The 21,862-nt window shown below is 41.1% G+C and overlaps 4 protein-coding genes across 4 annotated transcripts; all 4 read right to left on the bottom strand.

Annotated features, from left to right (window-relative positions):
- Positions 1-3,302: 3,302 nt before the first annotated feature.
- LOC139220148 (zinc finger protein 502-like) lies at positions 3,303-6,046 on the bottom strand. Its single transcript, XM_070852215.1, has 3 exons — positions 5,894-6,046; positions 5,011-5,164; positions 3,303-4,423 (listed from the first exon to the last, which is right to left on the bottom strand). Exons 1-3 carry the CDS (start codon positions 6,044-6,046, stop codon positions 3,327-3,329), a joined length of 1,404 nt encoding a protein of 467 aa, XP_070708316.1. The 3' UTR covers positions 3,303-3,326.
- A 2,505-nt stretch (positions 6,047-8,551) lies between these two features.
- LOC139220145 (gastrula zinc finger protein XlCGF26.1-like) lies at positions 8,552-12,981 on the bottom strand. Its single transcript, XM_070852213.1, has 3 exons — positions 12,829-12,981; positions 11,748-11,826; positions 8,552-9,714 (listed from the first exon to the last, which is right to left on the bottom strand). The coding sequence occupies exons 1-3, from the start codon at positions 12,979-12,981 to the stop codon at positions 8,570-8,572; spliced, it is 1,377 nt and encodes a 458-aa protein (XP_070708314.1). The 3' UTR covers positions 8,552-8,569.
- Positions 12,982-15,463: 2,482 nt separating this feature from the next.
- On the bottom strand, positions 15,464-19,378 carry LOC139219388 (zinc finger protein 235-like). Its single transcript, XM_070851213.1, has 2 exons — positions 19,095-19,378; positions 15,464-16,856 (listed from the first exon to the last, which is right to left on the bottom strand). The coding sequence occupies exons 1-2, from the start codon at positions 19,279-19,281 to the stop codon at positions 15,715-15,717; spliced, it is 1,329 nt and encodes a 442-aa protein (XP_070707314.1). The 5' UTR covers positions 19,282-19,378; the 3' UTR covers positions 15,464-15,714.
- Positions 19,379-20,668: 1,290 nt separating this feature from the next.
- LOC139219396 (gastrula zinc finger protein XlCGF57.1-like) lies at positions 20,669-21,373 on the bottom strand. Its single transcript, XM_070851219.1, has one exon. It carries the CDS (start codon positions 21,283-21,285, stop codon positions 20,677-20,679), a length of 609 nt encoding a protein of 202 aa, XP_070707320.1. The 5' UTR covers positions 21,286-21,373; the 3' UTR covers positions 20,669-20,676.
- Positions 21,374-21,862: the final 489 nt, after the last annotated feature.

Genomic DNA, 21,862 nt, shown 5'->3' with positions numbered 1-21,862 from the left:
TATTTCTTACTGTAAATAGAGAAACAAGTTTCAAATTCATTGTTTGCTTGTTCAAACTTGGCCAAATAAAGTTGGTTCTCATTCTGATAATTGCTTAGTTATTATATCAGTTGGAGTTCTGCACGTGATATAAATGAGAAAAGAGCTTAACAAATCATTCAGCAGGTGGTGGTTTACACTCCAAAATGGAGATCGAGGAGCCTTAACCTCATAATTTGGAGTTGATGATACATGTTATTATTGTGGGGAAAAAATCTCTTTGTCAGGTCTTCGACAACACCTGAGTTAAAAGTACTTCAAATAGTTCAAAAAGTCAAAAAGTATCTTGTAAAGGTCAGTAAAAAAGACTGAATTCAATAAAACCAGAGCTCCCTCTCCAAAACTCTCTCACCTCCGTTTGCTCATTCTAGTAAAGACAAAGCTGAAATAAATGGCTAAAACGATCCTCAGTTAGAAAAGGTAAGAGGTTAGACTTTACTTTTACACAGTTAAACCAGCTGAGAACATCACACCGTGATTTATATTAGTAACTAAAGTGAACATGAGCCTCGGTGAGGCTGCAACTCTGCCTCCTATTAGTTAGCAAGCTAAGCTAACTTCAGCAGCACTGTGGCGATTAATAAGAGGAGCAAGAGAGAAGATGAACATGTACAAACCTAAACTGTGTAAATGGACTTTAGGGTTGAAAACCGCATCCAGTAGTTTGTATCGTCGCTCGTTTTCTTTTAAACGAGTCAGTTCCTCCTCGAAATCTGCTATTGTTCTTTCAAACAGCTCAAATATCTCATCTTCCGCATCCAGTCGCTGTTTCAGCAAAGCTCTCAGCCTTTGGAGCTTCGACATGTCGCTAAACACACAGACAGAAGCTTTTTCTACTTAAAACTCCGTTTAAACGTTACTGAAGCAGCAGCAGTGAAAACAGTCAAAAGCCGCCTGGTCCAGAAACCAGGAAGTACAAACCACGTGATAATAGGCATTTCCGCATTTAACAGGAAACCACGTGATCTCTTCTTCTTCTTCGGGCGAAGGAGTGTAGATTAGATATCGTTTATTGATCCCTCAGTGGGGAAAGTTTGCTGTTACAGCAGCTCAAAGGGGACAGACAAAAGCACAGTTAAAAGAAATAGAAAATAAAATAGCAATAATATAATATATACAGAGGAAAAACCTGTATACACAAAGAAACAATTATATACACAATAATTACAAAAAAGAACAACAACAGGTTGACGTTGAATGGGATGTGAATTATTGCACAGTTTATGTAATAATAATAGTAATAAAGTGCATAGGTGGTGGTTGTGATTATGATTGGTGCAGCAGACTATAATGCAGCATTATCGTTGATATTTTACTGTGCAGATTCTCCACCAGTTTCTTCCTCGTCGTCCAGGTATTCAGGCGGAGTGAGGTGCACAGAATAAAACTGTTTCTCCAGCTGCTTCCAGGTCTTTGAACAACTTCCTCCTTTGGTGGCTAATTGGTTTGGTTAGACACTTAAAGTGACGGATCCTCTGATGTGAAAGGAGTGAGAGCAGGTATGGGGGCAGGGGGCATTGGTGTACTACTTCATGTGGAGTGCAGTCAACGTACGAGTCGGCAGGTGTGACAATGAGTCCCTGACAACAGATAATCAAACAGCAGGAAGTAGTGGAGTTTCAGCGGTAAACTTTATTATCATCTTTGCAGCTTTTAAGTGTTGGCAGTAACTTCTGCAGTCTGTCATGGTGAGAAATGTGTTTATTACATGTTAATACATCAACATTTCTAGATTTGTGTATTTCAACACTATTGTTTTCCACTTGTGGTGCATTTGAGGCACTTTTTTTTAAAACTGTGAAACCTTCCTTCTATTCTAAATGGTAAAAGGAGTATTTTAAGACATTAAATGTATTTTGATTGGGCAGTGGAGTGGACATATTTACAAGAAATACACAGAGCCACACGAACACACATCCCAGACAGTCAGCTAATCATTAAGTTACTTCACTCATTACATGGAAGAAGATCCAGCTTCAGCCCCAGCCTTTAACTCAGGTTCCCAACGACCAGGTTGCACCTTTGTCAGCTAACCCCAAGCAAGCTAGTCTGTAACAAATCATAGGATGGAGTAAACATAATCAGGGGGTTTAAGAGTGGAGGCAGAAATGCTGACTACTACACAGAAAATGAACTATGAGCCGCAGTGGAAATTTCCTTTGAGAAAAGCATCCTCTCATGTAGACTGAGATTTCAAATAATTCAAAGTTTTTCTAAATGTTACCTTCAAAGCCGTCTATAAATGAAAAGCAGTTGATAAATCTTTATTAACAGCATTGAACAAAAATGAAAGAAAAAAAAGACACTGCACTAGGTACAAGTGGAAAAGTGCTAGTAATGTTAATTTAACATGCAGTGGCTGTGAGGTGGGAAAAGAATCTCTCCTGCTTGCCTCAGGGTTGTGGGGGCAGAGTGACAGGTGTCTAGAAATCTCATCTCATCTCATCTCATTTTCTATACCGCTTATCCGTCAGGGTCGCGGGGGAACTGGAGCCTATGACTTTGGGCGAGAGGCGGACTGAGAGTGGACTGTTCGCCAGCCAATCACAGGGCCACATATAGAGACATCCATTCACACTCACACTCACACTCACACCTACGGACAATTTAGAGTTACCAATTAACCTAATGTGCATGTCTTTGGATTGTGGGAGGAAGCCGGAGAACCCGGAGAGAACCCACGCTAGCATGGGGAGAACATGCAAACTCCACACAGAAAGACCTCGGGTTTAAACCGGAATATGAACCCAGGACCTTCTTGCTGTGAGGCAACAGTGGTAACCAGAGCACCACCATGCTGCCCTTGTTAGGCTTCTTTGAAGTGTAACTCTTTTCCCACAAACATCACAACGAAAGGGTTTCTCTCCTGTGTGGACGTTTCCTGTCGTGTAAATCTTTTCCCACAATCACCACATTTAAATGCTGTCTCTCCTGTGTGAACTTCAAGGTGCCGCCTAAGATTTATCTCCCAGCTAAATCTTTCACAAGCAAGCAGTTTCTTCATCCTTTGGAGGACATTGGCTATTACGCAGGTATCAAGAAATGTTAACATATTTTTAATAAAAATGTTAATAACAGCCAATTGACAAGGAGAGGAAGAAAAAAAAAATCATAGGTACTTTTAGATGTCCAGCAACCAGGTTGAAGATATAGATAAGATAGGTTGCATTCATAGATATTTTTCATATTTAAAAATTATGGTGAGAAGAGATACAGAAAATATAGAAGATGGGCCAATAATAAAAATTTTAAAAATGCTGTAGTTCATCCCAAGCCATTTACACAAGTTATGCTTCACAACAAATCCTATAACCAAACTGTTTCTCTCCTGTGTGGATTCTCACGTGTCTCTTTAGGTTTCCCTGGTCTGCAAATCGTTTTCCACAAACATCACAACCAAACTGTTTCTCTCCTGTGTGGATTCTTATGTGTGTCCTTAGGGTTTCTTGTCTTCTAAATTGTTTCCCACAAACATCACAACCAAATGGTTTCTCTCCTGTGTGGATTCTCATGTGTGTCCTTACATGTCCCTGCTGTGTAAATCGTCTCCCACAAACATCACAACCAAACAGTTTCTCTCCTGTGTGGATTCTTATGTGTGTCCTTAGGGAGTCTTGTCTTCTAAATCGTTTCCCACAAACATCACAACCAAATGGTTTCTCTCCTGTGTGGATTCTCATGTGTCTCTTTAGGACTCCCTGCTCTGCAAATTGTTTCCCACAAACATCACAACCAAATGGTTTCTCTCCTGTGTGGATCCTTATGTGTTTCTTTAGGACTCCCTGTCGTTTAAATTGTTTCCCACAAACATCACAACCAAACTGTTCCACTCCTGTGTGGACTGTCTGTAAACCCTCCCAAGTATTTACATCTGACCCAGACTCCCTGGCCTCCTTCCAACCACTGTCACTGTCTTCACTTTCAGGTCCAGGATCTGCCAAAGATTCCTGTCTGTCTTCATTCTTGACTTCAATCTCTGAAGTCTTTTCATCAGTACTTAGTTGTGAGTGACCATCTGGATCTTGGTTCCTGGCTGGTTCTGATCCTCCACAGTCCTCTCCACCACTTTCTGTTTTTATCTGTGTAGCTGAGCTGCTAACTGGAGGCTCTGCCTCTCTGTTGTCCTCAGTTTGGCTTTGATGAAGCTGTGAAGACTGAGGTTTCTCTTCATCTTCACTCTTCACAGGAACTGCAGTGGATGGAAACCTGGTGATATCAGGCTCCTCCAGACTATTAAGCTGTTCTCCCTCCTGACTGGTCCAGACTTCATCCTGTTCCTCTTTTATGTGGAGGGGCTCTGGGTGCTTCTGCTCCAGGTTTGGGCTCCACTGAGGGGGATCCTCTTCTTTAATCACCAACAGTTGCTGGACAGCTGCAGGGAACACTGAAACACACACACAGCCATTATGGATAAGGTTGACTTTATATTCACACTGATATCTCTGGTAACATTACTTCATGCTAGTGAGAATATTGATGAGTCCCAGTGATCCTCAGCATTGGCAGTCATTTTCTAACATAGTAATAGCAAAATCTGAAAATGAACAACAACAAATCAATAATGTGAAAGATGGAGTTCCCTTAGCAGATATTAGGATAGAGGACAACAATGTGTGTAACTATTGTAATGGAGAAACATCAATAGCAACAGAGGAAGTCTTTGTTTGTGTTTGACTGCAATTTGCTTCAGTATTGTCTGCCAAGTTAAAAGATTGACTGCAGAGACACTGCAGAATAACTGCACCAGACAACATACATTTGCCAGCAACTTCAAAAATGTTACAAATCTTCAAAGCAAAACTGTTTCTCTAATTTGACATGATTATGGTTCTGCTTAGGTCAAGTGTTCACAGTTTCTCTGGACCTGAAGTGGACTCCCCACAGACACTCTGTCTGTGAAAAGGCTCAGCAGAGGTTGTACTTCCTGCTACAGCTCAGGAAGTTTAACCTGCCACAGGAGCTGCTGATCACCTTCTACTCCGCCATCATCCAGTCTGTTCTCTGCACTTCTATCACGGTCTGGTTCGGATCGGCCACCAAACAGGACGGGCACAGGCTGCAAAGGACGATCAGGTCTGCAGAGAGGATAATTGGGGCCGATCTGCCCTCCATCCAGGACGTGTACCTGTCCAGGGTCAGGAGGAGGGCAGGTAACATCTCTGCAGACCCCTCACACCCTGCACAGAAACTCTTTAAACTCCTCCTGTCTGTTAAACCACCAGACACAGAGACAGTTTCTTCCTCCAGACTGTCACCCTGATGAACTCTCCCTGGTCTCAGAGACTCAGGAACCACTGTGCAATAGTCCCAAACTGCACATTTGCACTATACTTGAACTACTTTTTGGTTTACACTCCAAAATGGAGATCGAGGAGCCTTAACCACATAATTTGGAGTTGATGATACATCAAAAAAAAATCTCTTCGTCAGGTCTTCGACAACACCTGAGTTAAAAGTACTTCAAATAGCTCAAAAAGTAAAAAAGTATCTTGTAAAGGTCAGTAAAAAAGACTGAATTCAATAAAACCAGAGCTCCCTCTCCAAAACTCTCTCACCTCCGTTTGCTCATTCTAGTAAAGACAAAGCTGAAATAAATGGCTAAAACGATACTCAGTTAGAAAAGGTAAGAGGTTAGACTTTACTTTTACACAGTTAAACCAGCTGAGAACATCACACCGTGATTTATATTAGTAACTAAAGTGAACATGAGCCTCGGTGAGGCTGCAACTCTGCCTCCTATTAGTTAGCAAGCTAAGCTAACTTCAGCAGCACTGTGGCGATTAATAAGAGGAGCAAGAGAGAAGATGAACATGTACAAACCTGAACTGTGTAAATGGACTTTAGGGTTGAAAACCGCATCCAGTAGTTTGTATCGTCGCTCGTTTTCTTTTAAACGAGTCAGTTCCTCCTCGAAATCTGCTATTGTTCTTTCAAACAGCTCAAATATCTCATCTTCCGCATCCAGTCGCTGTTTCAGCAAAGCTCTCAGCCTTTGGAGCTTCGACATGTCGCTAAACACACAGACAGAAGCTTTTTCTACTTAAAACTCCGTTTAAACGTTACTGAAGCAGCAGCAGTGAAGACAGTGAAAAGCCGCATGGTCCAGAAACCAGGAAGTACAAACCACGTGATAATAGGCATTTCCGCATTTAACAGGAAACCACGTGACCTCTTCTTCTTCGGGCGAAGGAGTGTAGATTAGATATCGTTTATTGATCCCTCAGTGGGGAAAGTTTGCTGTTACAGCAGCTCAAAGGGGACAGACAAAAGCACACAGTTAAAAGAAATAGAAAATGAAACAGCAATAATATAATATATACAGAGGAAAAACCTGTATACACAAAGAAACAATTATATACACAATAATTACAAAAAAGAACAATAACAGGGTGAGGTGGAATGGGATGTGAATTAGTGCACAGTTTATGTAATAATAATAGTAATAAAGTGCATAGGTGGTGGTTGTGATTATGATTGGTGCAGCAGACTATAAAGCAGCATTATCGTTGATGTTTTACTGTGCAGATTCTCCACCAGTTTCTTCCTCGTCGTCCAGGTATTCAGGCGGAGTGAGGTGCACAGAATAAAACTGTTTCTCCAGCTGCTTCCAGGTCTTTGAACAACTTCCTCCTTTGGTGGCTAATTGGTTTGGTTAGACACTTAAAGTGACGGATCCTCTGATGTGAAAGGAGTGAGAGCAGGTATGGGGGCAGGGGGCATTGGTGTACTACTTCATGTGGAGTGCAGTCAACGTACGAGTCGGCAGGTGTGACAATGAGTCCCTGACAACAGATAATCAAACAGCAGGAAGTAGTGGAGTTTCAGCGGTAAACTTTATTATCATCTTTGCAGCTTTTAAGTGTTGGCAGTAACTTCTGCAGTCTGTCACGATGAGAAATGTGTTTATTACATGTTAATACATTAACATTTCTAGATTTGTGCATATCAACACTATTGTTTTCCACTTGTGGTGCATTTGAAGCACTTTTATTTTAAAACTGTGAAACCTTCCTTCGATTCTAAATAGTAAAAGGAGTATTTTAAGACATTAAATGTATTTTGATTGGGCAGTGGAGTGGGCATATTTACAAGAAATACACAGAGCCACACGAACACACACATCCCAGACAGTCAGCTAATCATTAAGTTACTTCACTCATTACATGGAAGAGGATCCAGCTTCAGCCCCAGCCTTTAACTCAGGTTCCCAACGACCAGGTTGCACCTTTGTCAGCTAACCCCAAGCAAGCTAGTCTGTAACAAATCATAGGATGGAGTAAATATAATCAGGGGGTTTAAGAGTGGAGGCAGAAATGCTGACTACTACACAGAAAATGAATTATGAGCCGCAGTGGAAATTTCCTTTGAGAAAAGCATCATGTAGACTGAGATTTCAAATAATTCAAAGTTTTTCTAAATGTTACCTTCAAAGCCGTCTATAAATGAAAAGCAGTTGATAAATCTTTATTAACAGCGTTGAACAAAAATGAAGGAAATAAAAGACACTAGGTACTAGTGGAAAAGTGCTATTAATGTTAATTTAACATGCAGTGGCTGTGAGGTGGGAAAGGAATCTCTCCTGCTCGCCTCGGGGTTGTGGGGGCAGAGTGACAGGTATCTAGAAATGTTAACATGCATGTTTGGTTCAGAAAATGTTCAAATCTAATGAATACTTGGTTTGGAGAAACATAAAATGGCCTCCATCTTGAGCCTGGTAAACAATTCTCACACTCATTTCATGGTTAATTGACAGGGAGAGGAGGCACTACATTTACATAACTTATGTTTCCCAACAAATCCGGCAACTGAACAGTTTCTATCTTCTGTGGACTTTCATTTGTTTCTTAAGATGCATCTTCTGGTTAAATTTTCTCCCACAAACTTCACAACCAAATGGTCTCTCTCCCTTGTGGATTTTCAGGTGTTTTTTAACATTTCTTCCCCAGTTAAACCTTTTCCCACAAACACCAAGATCAAATGGTTCTTCTCCTGTGTGCACTGTCATGTGTGTTGTTAGGCTTCTTTGAAGTGTAAATCTTTTCCCACAAACATCACAACGAAAGGGTTTCTCTCCTGTGTGGACGTTTCCCGTCGTGTAAATCTTTTCCCACAATCACCACATTTAAATGCTGTCTCTCCCGTGTGAACTTCAAGGTGCCGCCTAAGATTTATCTCCCAGCTAAATCTTTCACAAGCAAACAGTTTCTTCATCCTTTGGAGGACATTGGCTATTACGCAGGTATCAAGAAATGTTAACATATTTTTAATAAAAATGTTAATAACAGCCAATTGACAAGGAGAGGAAGAAAAAAAAATCATAGGTACTTTTAGATGTCCAACAACCAGGATGAAGATATAGATAAGATAGGTTGTATTCTTAGATATTTTTCATATTTCAAAATTAAGGTGAGAAGAAATACAGAAAATACAGAAGATGGGCCCATAATACAATTTTTAAAAAATGCTGTAGTTCATCCCAAGCCATTTACACAAGTTATGTTTCACAACAAATCCTGCAACCAAACAGTTTCTATCCTGTGTGAACTGTCATGTGTTTCTTTAAGGTTCCCTGCTGTGCAAATTGTTTCCCACAATTATCACAACCAAATGGTTTCTCTCCTGTGTGGATTCTCATGTGTGTCCTTACGTGTCCCTGCTGTGTAAATTGTTTCCCACAAACATCACAACTAAATGGTTTCTCTCCCGTGTGAAGTCTCACGTGTGTCCTTAGGGTTCCCTGCCCTCTATATCGTTTCCCACAAAAATCACAACTAAATGGTTTCTCTCCTGTGTGGATTCTTATGTGTGTCCTTAGAGTTTCTTGTCTTCTAAATCGTTTCCCACAAACATCACAACCAAATGGTTTCTCTCCTGTGTGGATTCTCATGTGTTTCTTTAGGGCTTCCTGTCGTGCAAATCTTTTCCCACAAACATCACAACCACACTTTTTCTCTCCTGTGTGGCTCATCATGTGTCTCCTTAGGGTTCCCTGCTCTCCAAATTGTTTCCCACAAACATAACAACTAAATGGTTTCTCTCCTGTGTGGATTCTCATGTGTGGCTTTAGGGTTCTTTGTCGTGAAAATCTTTTCCCACAAACATTACAACCAAACTGCTTCTCTTCTGTGTGAACTGTCTGTGAACCCTCCCAAGTGTTTACATTTGACTCAGACTCCCTGGCCTCCTTCCAACCACTGTCACTGTCACCACTTTCAGGACCAGAATCTGCCAAAGATTCCTGTCTGTCTTCATTCTTGACTTCAATCTCTGAAGTCTTTTCATCAGTACTTAGTTGTGAGTGACCATCTGGATCTTGGTTCCTAGCTGGTTCTGATCCTCCACAGTCCTCTCCACCACTTTCTGTTTTTATCTGTGTAGCTGAGCTGCTAACTGGAGGCTCTGCCTCTCTGTTGTCCTCAGTTTGGCTTTGATGAAGCTGTGAAGACTGAGGTTTCTCTTCATCTTCACTCTTCACAGGAACTGCAGTGGATGGGAACCTGGTGATATCAGGCTCCTCCAGACTATTAAGCTGTTCTCCCTCCTGACTGGTCCAGACTTCATCCTGTTCCTCTTTTATGTGGAGGGGCTCTGGGTGCTTCTGCTCCAGGTTTGGGCTCCACTGAGGGGGATCCTCTTCTTTAATCACCAACAACTGCTGGACATTTGCAGGGAACACTGAAACACACACAGACAGCCATTATGGATAAGGTTGACTTTATATTCACACTGATATCTCTGGTAACTTCACGTTAGTGAGAATATTGATGAGTCCCAGTGATCCTCAGCATTGGCAGTCATTTTCTAACATAGTAATAGCAAAATTTGAAAATGAACAACAATAAATCAATAATGTGAAAGATGGAGTTCCCTTAGCAGATATTAGGATAGAGGACAACGATGTGTGTAACTATTGTAATGGAGAAACATCAATAGCAACAGAGGAAGTCTTTGTTAGTGTTTGACTGCAATTTGCTTCAATATTGTCTGCCAAGTTAAAAGATTGACTACAGAGACACTGCAGAATAACTGCACCAGACAACATACATTTGCCAGCAACTTCAAAAATGTTACAAATCTTCAAAGCAAAACTGTTTCTCTAATTTGATATGGTTATGGTTCTGCTTAGGTCAGACTTTAGAACCTAATGACCCAGTTAGTTTTAGATAAAAGATCCTGGTTTGGGTTAAAATAATTGTTTGGGTAAAGTTAGGGACCTTCGTCATCATGGTAACAATAATAACCCCTTGGCTAAAGTTAGGGAATGACCAAGGTCACTGTTAAAGACCTACGGTGACTGTCCATAGAGGAGAAACAAACACTGGTCTCCTGTGTCAACATCAAATGTTTTGTTGACCCGTCTAACCACCCCAACCTCGTACCGTCACGTGAGCAGTGCCTTAACCTTCTTTCATCCAATCTACACCAGTGTCCTGAAGAAGAGCTCTCTCTCTAGAAACATTTCATCATTTATTTTACTTAAAGTAAACACTGTGTCAAAAACAGTTTGGTCTCGATCAAACACTCAGTAACTGATGCTGTTGATGTTGTTAGGTTACAAATTTCTGTCAGTTAAGATGAGTAATGTTGTTTTCTGAGATGATTTTCTGTAATTTCTCTGAGCTCTTCTCACATTTTTTGAAGTGTGCAGGGCTGAGTTTGAAAAGAGTGATATCCTGCATTCCCATGCACCAATTAGGATTTGGCAACATTAAGATGTATTGATGTTTGCAGTATAAACACAAGAGTCCACAGTTTCTCTGGACCTGAAGTGGACTCCCCACAGACACTCTGTCTGTGAAAAGGCTCAGCAGAGGTTGTACTTCCTGCTACAGCTCAGGAAGTTTAACCTGCCACAGGAGCTGCTGATCACCTTCTACTCCGCCATCATCCAGTCTGTTCTCTGCACTTCTATCACGGTCTGGTTCGGATCAGCCACCAAACAGGACGGGCACAGACTGCAAAGGACAATCAGGTCTGCAGAGAGGATAACTGGGGCCGATCTGCCCTCCATCCAGGACGTGTACCTGTCCAGGGTCAGGAGGAGGGCAGGTAACATCTCTGCAGATCCCTCACACCCTGCACAGAAACTCTTTAAACTCCTCCTGTCTGTTAAACCACCAGACACAGAGACAGTTTCTTCCTCCAGGCCGTCACCCTGATGAACTCTCCCTGGTCTCAGAGACTCAGGAACCACTGTGCAATAGTCCCAAACTGCACATTTGCACTATACTTGAACTACTTTGTGCACCACAACTACCTCCACTGTACATACTGTTGTCATGAGTACTTTATTGTTCTTATTGTTGTAGTTTATTTCTTACTTTTTTGCTGCACACAGAGACAAGTTTCAAATTTGTTTGCTTGTACAAACTTGGCCAAATAAAGTTGATTCTCATTCTGATAATTGCTAAGTTATTATATCAGCTGGAGTTTTGCACGTGATGTAAATGAGAAAAGAGTTTAACAAATCATTCAGCAGGTGGTGGTTTACACTCCAAAATGGAGATCGAGGAGCCTTAACCTCATAATTTGGAGTTGATGATACATGTTATTATTGTGGGGAAAAAATCTCTTCGCCAGGTCTTCGACAACACCTGAGTTAAAAGTACTTCAAATAGCTCAAAAAGTCATAAAGTATCTTGTAAAGGTCAGTAAAAAAGACTGAAAAGTTACATATAAAGTTCCTGGGCATCCACATCTCCTCTGACCTCTAAAGGCCCAACAACGACTCTTCTTTCTCAGGAAGCTGAAGCGATCTGGACTCTCTTCTAAGCTGCTTACAAACTTCTACAGAGTCACCATTGAGAGCATCCTGTGTCTCAGTGTGACAGTGTGGGATGGAAGCTGCACGTCATAGAACAGAAAGGACTTAGCCCAGGTGGTGAGAACAGCACAGGGGATTGTGGGCTGCCGTCTACCGGATCTGGACTCAGTCTACACTGCCCAAGTCTAGAGGAGGGCCAGACGTATTGCAACCGATCCCACCCATCCGGGCAATAAACTGTTTGCACCGCTTCCATCAGGAAAGCGGTACAGGACCATTAAAACCAGCACCAAAAGACTCAGAGACAGCTTCTTCCCCAGAGCTGTGAAAGCAATAGCCCCCCTGTAGCGGAGCACTTGCACACCAACAGTCACACACACTCATCCTCTCAATACACACTATACCTCTATCACACACACACCGCCTCAAACCCACAGACATACACACTCTCTCTCTCTCTCTCTCTCTCTCACACACACACACACACACACACACACACAGGACTGCACCAAGCTGCACCTTATTATCATCATCACTCATCACTTTTTACCCCTGTACATATGTTCCTCTGCACATACATTTTGTTTGTTCGTCTGCTTTAATTATTCTGCTTTATTTATGTATGTGCCGGGAGTCTGCAAAATTTCATTATCTTGTATAATGACAGTAAAGAAACTTGAACTTGAATTCAATAAAACCAGAGCTCCCTCTCCAAAACTCTCTCACCTCCGTTTGCTCATTCTAGTAAAGACAAAGCTGAAATAAATGGCTAAAACGATCCTCAGTTAGAAAAGGTAAGAGGTTAGACTTTACTTTTACACAGTTAAACCAGCTGAGAACATCACACCGTGATTTATATTAGTAACTAAAGTGAACATGAGCCTCGGTGAGGCTGCAACTCTGCCTCCTATTAGTTAGCAAGCTAAGCTAACTTCAGCAGCACTGTGGCGATTAATAAGAGGAGCAAGAGAGAAGATGAACATGTACAAACCTAAACTGTGTAAATGGACTTTAGGGTTGAAAACCGCATCCAGTAGTTTGTATCGTCGCTCGTTTTCTTTTAAACGAGTCAGTTCCTCCTCGAAATCTGCTATTGTTCTTTCAAACAGCTCAAATATCTCATCTTCCGCATCCAGTCGCTGTTTCAGCAAAGCTCTCAGCCTTTGGAGCTTCGACATGTCGCTAAACACACAGACAGAAGCTTTTTCTACTTAAAACTCCGTTTAAACGTTACTGAAGCAGCAGCAGTGAAAACAGTGAAAAGCGGCCTGGTCAAGAAACCAGGAAGTACAAACCACGAGGTGACAGGCATTTCCGCCCTTAAAAGGAAACCACGTGATCTCTTCTTCTTCTTCTTCGGGTGAAAGAGTGTAGACACTATAAGAGTGTGTTGCTGCTCTCTACTGTTTGACAGTCATTGATGTTTTACTGTGCAGATTCTCCACCAGTTTCTTCCTCGTCGTCCAGGTATTCAGGCGGAGTGAGGTGCACAGAATAAAACTGTTTCTCCAGCTGCTTCCAGGTCTTTGAACAACTTCCTCCTTTGGTGGCTAATTGCTTTGGTTAGACACTTAAAGTGACGGATCCTCTGATGTGAAAGGAGTGAGAGCAGGTATGGGGGCAGGGGGCATTGGTGTACTACTTCATGTGGAGTGCAGTCAACGTACGAGTCGGCAGGTGTGACAATGAGTCCCTGACAACAGATAATCAAACAGCAGGAAGTAGTGGAGTTTCAGCGGTAAACTTTATTATCATCTTTGCAGCTTTTAAGTGTTGGCAGTAACTTCTGCAGTCTGTCACCATGAGAAATGTGTTTATTACATGTTAATACATTAACATTTCTAGATATGTGGATATCAACGCTATTGTGTTTCACTTGTGGTGCATTTGAGGCACTTTTATTTAAACTGTCAATCCTTCCTTCTGTCTAAATGGTAAATGGAGTATTTTAAGACATTAAATGTATTTTGATAAAGTTTGTATTGAGAAATGTTCATTTTATTTCTCTAATCTTTGTTCAGTCAGTGCATATCATGTTTACCTTTCTAGTTATAATGGGGATTCCTTCAGGTCTCTCTATTGTTTCTATGGTTGCCACAGATGCTCAACCTTACAATAATCATTTTAATAATTAATCTTAACATATTAAATTCTCCACTGGGAATAAAAGGAACAGACTAACAATGAATGAGAGCAGCCTATATATAAATATATATATATATATATATACACACACACACACACACACACACACACACACACACTACTCACTAAAAGTTAGGGATATTCAGCTTTCAGGTGAAATTTCAGGATGAACCTAAAATACATTCTAACCTTTCCAGGTGAACTTAATGTGAACTTCTCTAAACCTTTGAATGCACATGTCCAACTGTTCAGTGTCTCAGTACTTTCTGCACCAGCTGCTGTTTTCTAACAAGAAGCTTAACAGCAACATTCACAACAGGTTTGATCCATGAATCCACCAATACATTTCCTGCTTCAGTTAGAATTGGTATTTAAACAGTCCTCCTCATCCTGCTGTTCACATTCTGACATCATGAGACCAAGACGACACCTAACAGTTGATCAGCAGCACCTCAACACTGGAGGCTTCAAACAGGAAGTCCTCAGACGGAGGTGTTCACTGAGCTTAGAGGGTCACAGAGTGTCATCAGGAGGTTGGAACAGTGATACAGAGACTGGAAGAGTCACAGAAAGGAGAGGAGTGGACGTCCTTTGGCCACGTCCCAATTTACTGAGACACTGAAATGTTTTGTTGTTGTTTACCCTCCACTGTTGGTAGATTTTCTACAAATACATTGTTTAAGATGAAGAAATCACCAGTGCATGCTTCTACTTAAATGCCCTACTTTCATGATATAATATCACTGTAGCATTCACTTTTTACATTTTCCATAAATTTCACCTGAAAGTCGAATATCCCTAACTTTTTGTGAACCCTATATATATATGTGTGTGTGTGTGTGTGTGTGTGTGTGTATGTATATGTATGTATATATGTGTGTATATGTATGTATATATATGTGTGTGTGTGTGTGTGTGTGTGTGTATATATATATATATATGTATATCAAACTGGAACAACTAAATAGTCCTTATTCACATATTTTTAATTCACACATTTTAACCAAAAATCCCTGATTCCTCCTTTCGACCGTCTCTTTTGTTATTGAGCTCCAAATAGTTCCCAGCTGTTCCCTCAGACTTGCTTTGGATTAAATTTGTGTGTGATCTATTTTCTAATTCAATAAATCCCACATCTGTTTGATAGGATTCAAGTCTGGACTTTGACTTGTCCAGTCCATCAGTTCCTCTACTCCAGATTCCTTTTATATCATTTCAAATACATCATTCTGATTAAAGAGCTGCACATACTGGTGGATTAATTGTTACAGAAAAAAAAATATATATATATATGCAGACAAGAACACAGTAAAACGGCCATCATCTTGAATGTTAAACAATTCTCACATTCAAATCATGGTCAATTGACAGGGAGAGGAAGAAGAAAGAACATCATAGGTACTTTTGCATATCCAACAACCAGGATGAAGATATGATCCAGGTTGCATTTCTAGACATTTTTCCATATTTCAAATTTAAGGTGAGAAGAGATACCGAAATTATTATTATAATAATACAATTCTAAAAAATGCAATAGTTCATCCCAAGCCATTTACACGTTATGTTTCACAACAAATCCTGCAACTGAACATTTTCTATCTTGTGTGTAGTCTCATGTGTCTGTTTAAGGTTCTCTGCTGTATAAATCTTTTCCCACAAACATCACAACCAAATGGTTTCTCTCCTGTGTGGATTCTTGTGTGTTTATATAAGGTTCCCTTCTGGCTGAATCGTTTCCCACAAACACCACAACCAAATGGTGTCTCTCATGTGTGACATCTCATGTGTATCCTTAGGGTGTCTTGTTTTCTAAATTGTTTCCCACAAACATCACACCCAAATTGTTTCTCTCCTGTGTGGATTCTCACGTGTCTCCTTAGGGTTCCCTGCTGTCTAAATCGTTTCCCACAAACATCACAAGTAAATGGTTTCTCTCCCGTGTGAAGTCTCACGTGTGTCCTTAGGGTTCCCTGCCCTCTATATCGTTTCCCACAAAAATCACAACTAAATGGTTTCTCTCCTGTGTGGATTCTCATGTGTGTCCTTAGGGTTTCTTGTCTTCTAAATCGTTTCCCACAAACATCACAACCAAATGGTTTCTCTCCTGTGTGGATTCGCATGTGTTTCTTTAGGGCTTCCTGTCGTGCAAATCTTTTCCCACAAACATCACAACCACACTTTTTCTCTCCTGTGTGGCTCATCATGTGTCTCCTTAGGGTTCCCTGCTCTCCAAATTGTTTCCCACAAACATAACAACTAAATGGTTTCTCTCCTGTGTGGATTCTCATGTGTGGCTTTAGGGTTCTTTGTCGTGAAAATCTTTTCCCACAAACATTACAACCAAACTGCTTCTCTTCTGTGTGAACTGTCTGTGAACCTCCCCAAGTGTTTACATCTGACTCAGACTCCCTGGCCTCCTTCCAACCACTGTCACTGTCTTTACTTTCAGGACCAGAATCTGCCAAAGATTCTTGTCTGTCTTCATTCCTGACTTCAATCTCTGAAGTCTTTTCATCAGTACTTAGTTGTGAGTGACCATCTGGATCTTGGTTCCTGGCTGGTTCTGATCCTCCACAGTCCTCTCCACCACTTTCTGTTTTTATCTGTGTAGCTGAGCTGCTAACTGGAGGCTCTGCCTCTCTGTTGTCCTCAGTTTGGCTTTGATGAAGCTGTGAAGACTGAGGTTTCTCTTCATCTTCACTCTTCACAGGAACTGCAGTGGATGGAAACCTGGTGATATCAGGCTCCTCCAGCCTATTAAGCTGTTCTCCCTCCTGACTGGTCCAGACTTCATCCTGTTCCTCTTTTATGTGGAGGGGCTCTGGGTGCTTCTGCTCCAGGTTTGGGCTCCACTGAGGGGGGTCCTCTTCTTTAATCACCAACAGCTGCTGGACATTTGCAGGGAACACTGAAACACACACACAGCCATTATGGATAAGGTTGACTTTATATTCACACTGATATCTCTGGTAACTTCACGTTAGTGAGAACATCGATGAGTCCTGGTGATCCTCAGCATTGGCAGTCATTTTCTAACATAGTAATAGCAAAATTTGAAAATGAACAACAACAAATCAATAATGTGAAAGATGGAGTTCCCTTAGCAGATATTAGGATAGAGGACAACGATGTGTGTAACTATTGTAATGGAGAAACATCAATAGCAACAGAGGCAGTCTTTGTTAGTGTTTGACTGCAATTTGCTTTAGTATTGTCTGCCAAGTTAAAAGATTGACTGCAGAGACACTGCAGAATAACTGCACCAGACAACATACATTTACCAGCAACTTCAAAAAATGTTACAAATCTTCAAAGCAAAACTGTTTCTCTAATTTGATATGGTTATGGTTCTGCTTAGGTCAGGCTTTAGAACCTAATGACCCAGTTAGTTTTAGATAAAAGATCCTGGTTTGGGTAAAGTTAGGGAATGACCAAGGTCACTGTTAAAGACCTACGGTGACTGTCCATAGAGGAGAAACAAACACTGGTCTCCTGTGTCAACATCAAATGTTTTGTTGACCCGTCTAACCACCCCAACCTCGTACCGTCACGTGAGCAGTGCCTTAACCTTCTTTCATCCAATCTACACCAGTGTCCTGAAGAAGAGCTCTCTCTCTAGAAACATTTCATCATTTATTTTACTTACTTGACAGTAAACACTGTGTCAAAAACAGTTTGGTCTCGATCAAACAGTCAGTAACTGCTGCTGCTGTTGTTAGGTTACAAATTTCTGTCAGTTAAGATGAGTAATGTTGTTTTCTGAGATGATTTTCTGTAATTTCTCTGAGCTCTTCTCACAGTTTTTGAAGTGTGCAGGGCTGAGTTTGAAAAGAGTGATATCCTGCATTTCCATGCACAAATTAGGATTTTGCAACATTAAGATGTATTGATGTTTGCAGTATAAACACAAGAGTCCACAGTTTCTCTGGACCTGAAGTGGACTCCCCACAGAGACTCTGTCTGTGAAAAGGCTCAGCAGAGGTTGTACTTCCTGCTACAGCTCAGGAAGTTTAACCTGCCACAGGAGCTGCTGATCACCTTCTACTCCGCCATCATCCAGTCTGTTCTCTGCACTTCTATCACGGTCTGGTTCGGATCGGCCACCAAACAGGACGGGCACAGACTGCAAAGGACAATCAGGTCTGCAGAGAGGATAACTGGGGCCGATCTGCCCTCCATCCAGGACGTGTACCTGTCCAGGGTCAGGAGGAGGGCAGGTAACATCTCTGCAGACCCCTCACACCCTGCACAGAAACTCTTTAAACTCCTCCTGTCTGTTAAACCACCAGACACAGAGACAGTTTCTTCCTCCAGGCCGTCACCCTGATGAACTCTCCCTGGTCTCGGAGACTCAGGAACCACTGTGCAATAGTCCCAAACTGCACATTTGCACTATACTTGAACTACTTTTTGCACCACAACTACCTCCACTGTACATACTGTTGTCATGAGTACTTTATTGATCTTATTGTTGTAGTTTATTTCTTACTTTTTTTTTTACTGTAAATAGAGAGACAAGTTTCAAATTCATTGTTTGCTTGTTCAAACTTGGCCAAATAAAGTTGATTCTGATTCTGATAATTGCTAAGTTATTATATCAGCTGGAGTTTTGCACGTGATATAAATGAGAAAAGAGCTTAACAAATCATTCAGCAGGTGGTGGTTTACACTCCAAAATGGAGATCGAGGAGCCTTAACCTCATAATTTGGAGTTGATGATACATGTTATTATTGTGGGGAAAAATCTCTTTGTCAGGTCTTCGACAACACCTGAGTTAAAAGTACTTCAAATAGTTCAAAAAGTCAAAAAGTATCTTGTAAAGGTCAGTAAAAAAGACTGAATTCAATAAAACCAGAGCTCCCTCTCCAAAACTCTCTCACCTCCCTTTGCTCATTCTAGTAAAGACAAAGCTGAAATAAATGGCTAAAACGATCCTCAGTTAGAAAAGGTAAGAGGTTAGACTTTACTTTTACACAGTTAAACCAGCTGAGAACATCACACCGTGATTTATATTAGTAACTAAAGTGAACATGAGCCTCGGTGAGGCTGCAACTCTGCCTCCTATTAGTTAGCAAGCTAAGCTAACTTCAGCAGCACTGTGGCGATTAATAAGAGGAGCAAGAGAGAAGATGAACATGTACAAACCTAAACTGTGTAAATGGACTTTAGGGTTGAAAACCGCATCCAGTAGTTTGTATCGTCGCTCGTTTTCTTTTAAACGAGTCAGTTCCTCCTCGAAATCTGCTATTGTTCTTTCAAACAGCTCAAATATCTCATCTTCCGCATCCAGTCGCTGTTTCAGCAAAGCTCTCAGCCTTTGGAGCTTCGACATGTCGCTAAACACACAGACAGAAGCTTTTTCTACTTAAAACTCCGTTTAAACGTTACTGAAGCAGCAGCGGTGAAAACAGTGAAAAGCGGCCTGGTCCAGAAACCAGGAAGTACAAACCACGTGATAACAGGCATTTCCGCGCTTAAAAGGAAACCACGTGACCTCTTCTTCTTCTTAGGGTGAAAGAGTGTAGACACTATAAGAGTGTGTTGCTGCTCTCTACTGTTTGACAGTCATTGATATTTACTGTGCAGATTCTCCACCAGTTTCTTCCTCGTCGTCCAGGTATTCAGGCGGAGTGAGGTGCACAGAATAAAACTGTTTCTCCAGCTGCTTCCAGGTCTTTGAACAACTTCCTCCTTTGGTGGCTAATTGCTTTGGTTAGACACTTAAAGTGACGGATCCTCTGATGTGAAAGGAGTGAGAGCAGGTATGGGGGCAGGGGGCATTGGTGTACTACTTCATGTGGAGTGCAGTCAACGTACGAGTCGGCAGGTGTGACAATGAGTCCCTGACAACAGATAATCAAACAGCAGGAAGTAGTGGAGTTTCAGCGGTAAACTTTATTATCATCTTTGCAGCTTTTAAGTGTTGGCAGTAACTTCTGCAGTCTGTCACGATGAGAAATGTGTTTATTACATGTTAATACATTAACAATTCTAGATATGTTTATATCAACGCTATTGTGTTCCACTTGTGGTGCATTTGAGGCACTTTTATTTAAACTGTCAATCCTTCCTTCTGTCTAAATGGTAAATGGAGGATTTTAAGACATTAAATGTATTTTGATAAAGTTTGTATTGAGAAATGTTCATTTTATTTCTCTAATCTTTGTTCAGTCAGTGCATATCATGTTTACCTTTCTAGTTATAATGGGGATTCCTTCAGGTCTCTCTATTGTTTCTATGGTTGCCACAGATGCTCAACCTTACAATAATCATTTTAATAATTAATCTTAATATATTGCATTCTCCACTGGGAATAAAAGGAACAGACGAGCAATGAATGAGAGCAGCCTATATATAAATATATGCACATAGACAAGAACACATTGACTTTATTATGCAGGTATCTAGAAATGTTTACATAAAAATTTTTGGTTCAGAAAATGTTAAAATCTAATGAAAACTTGGTTTGGAGAAACATAAAATGGCCGCCAACTTGAATGTTAAACAATTCTCACACTCAAATCATGGTCAATTGACAGGGAGAGGAAGAAAAAAAAACATCATAGGTACTTTTGCATATCCTACAACTAGGATGAAGATATGATCCAGGTTGCATTTCTAGATATTTTTCAAATATATATTTCAAAATTAAGGTGAGAAGAAATGGTTCATCCCAAGCCATTTACACAAGTTATGTTTCACAAAAAATTCTGCAACCAAACAGTTTCTATCCTGTGTGGAGTCTCATGTGTCTGTTTAAGGTTACCTGTTGTGAAAATCTTTTCCCACAATCACCGCAGCCAAACAGTTTCTCTCCTGTGTGGATTCTCATGTGTCTCCTTATGGTTCCCTGCTGTGTAAATTGTTTCCCACAAACACCACAACCAAACAGTTTCTCTCCTGTGTGGATTCTCATGTGTCTCTTCAGGGCTTCCTGTCGTGTAAATCTTTTCCCACAAACATCACAACCAAATGGTTTCTCTCCTGTGTGGATTCTCATGTGTGTCCTTGCGTGTCCCTGCATTATGAATCGTTTCCCACAAACATCACAACCAAACAGTTTCTCTCCTGTGTGGATTCTTATGTGTCTCGTTAGGGATCCCCGCTGTGTAAATCTTTTCCCACAAACATCACAACCAAACTGTTTCTCTCCTGTGTGGATTCTCATGTGGTACTTTAAGGATTCCTGTTGTGTAAATCCTTTCCCACAATCACCGCAACCAAACAGTTTCTCTCCTGTGTGGATTCTCATATGATTCTTCAGATTTCCCAGATGTTTGAATCTTGTGCCACAAACATCACAACCAAATGGTTTCTCTCCAGTGTGAAGTACCATATGTGCCTTCAGATTGCCATTATGATTGAATCTTGTTCCACAAACATCACAACCAAACTGTTTCTCTTCTGTCTGAACTGTCTGTGAACCTTCCCAAGTATTTACTTCAAACTCAGACTCCCTGGCCTCCATCCAACCACTGTCACTGTCACTGTCTTCACTTTCGCTGTCTTCACTTTCACTGTCTTCACTTTCACTGTCTTCACTTTCACTGTCTTCACTGTCACTGTCTTCACTTTCAGGACCAGAATCTGCCAAAGACTCTTGTCTGTCTTCATTCCTGACTTCAATCTCTGAAGTCTTTTCATCAGTACTTAGTTGTGAGTGACCATCTGGATCTTGGTTCCTGGCTGGTTCTGATCCTCCACAGTCCTCTCCATCACTTTCTGTTTTTATCTGTGTAGCTGAGCTGCTAACTGGAGGCTCTGCCTCTCTGTTGTCCTCAGTTTGGCTTTGATGAAGCTGTGAAGACTGAGGTTTCTCTTCATCTTCACTCTTCACAGGAACTGCAGTGGATGGAAACCTGGTGATATCAGGTTCCTCCAGCCTATTAAGCTGTTCTCCCTCCTGACTGGTC

This window comes from Pempheris klunzingeri, chromosome 20 (assembly GCF_042242105.1).
Source record: "Pempheris klunzingeri isolate RE-2024b chromosome 20, fPemKlu1.hap1, whole genome shotgun sequence".
NCBI classification, from domain to species: Eukaryota; Metazoa; Chordata; class Actinopteri; order Acropomatiformes; family Pempheridae; genus Pempheris; species Pempheris klunzingeri.
Note: the sequence above shows the minus strand (reverse complement) of the source record. Positions and strands in the feature narration are given on the sequence as shown.

Coding starts and splice junctions, on each gene's coding strand:
- LOC139220148 (XM_070852215.1), bottom strand. CDS start 6,046: ATGTCGAAGCTCCAAAGGCTGAGAGCTTTGCTGAAACAGCGACTGGAT. Junction 5,165..5,893: donor GATACAAACTACTGGATGCG/GTTTTCAACCCT, acceptor GACCCTGGACAG/GTACACGTCCTGGATGGAGG. Junction 4,424..5,010: donor GGATGATGGCGGAGTAGAAG/GTGATCAGCAGC, acceptor TGTGTGTTTCAG/TGTTCCCTGCAGCTGTCCAG.
- LOC139220145 (XM_070852213.1), bottom strand. CDS start 12,981: ATGTCGAAGCTCCAAAGGCTGAGAGCTTTGCTGAAACAGCGACTGGAT. Junction 11,827..12,828: donor GATACAAACTACTGGATGCG/GTTTTCAACCCT, acceptor GTGACTCTGTAG/AAGTTTGTAAGCAGCTTAGA. Junction 9,715..11,747: donor TCGTTGTTGGGCCTTTAGAG/GTCAGAGGAGAT, acceptor TGTGTGTTTCAG/TGTTCCCTGCAAATGTCCAG.
- LOC139219388 (XM_070851213.1), bottom strand. CDS start 19,281: ATGTCGAAGCTCCAAAGGCTGAGAGCTTTGCTGAAACAGCGACTGGAT. Junction 16,857..19,094: donor AGTCCATTTACACAGTTTAG/GTTTGTACATGT, acceptor TGTGTGTTTCAG/TGTTCCCTGCAAATGTCCAG.
- LOC139219396 (XM_070851219.1), bottom strand. CDS start 21,285: ATGGTACTTCACACTGGAGAGAAACCATTTGGTTGTGATGTTTGTGGC.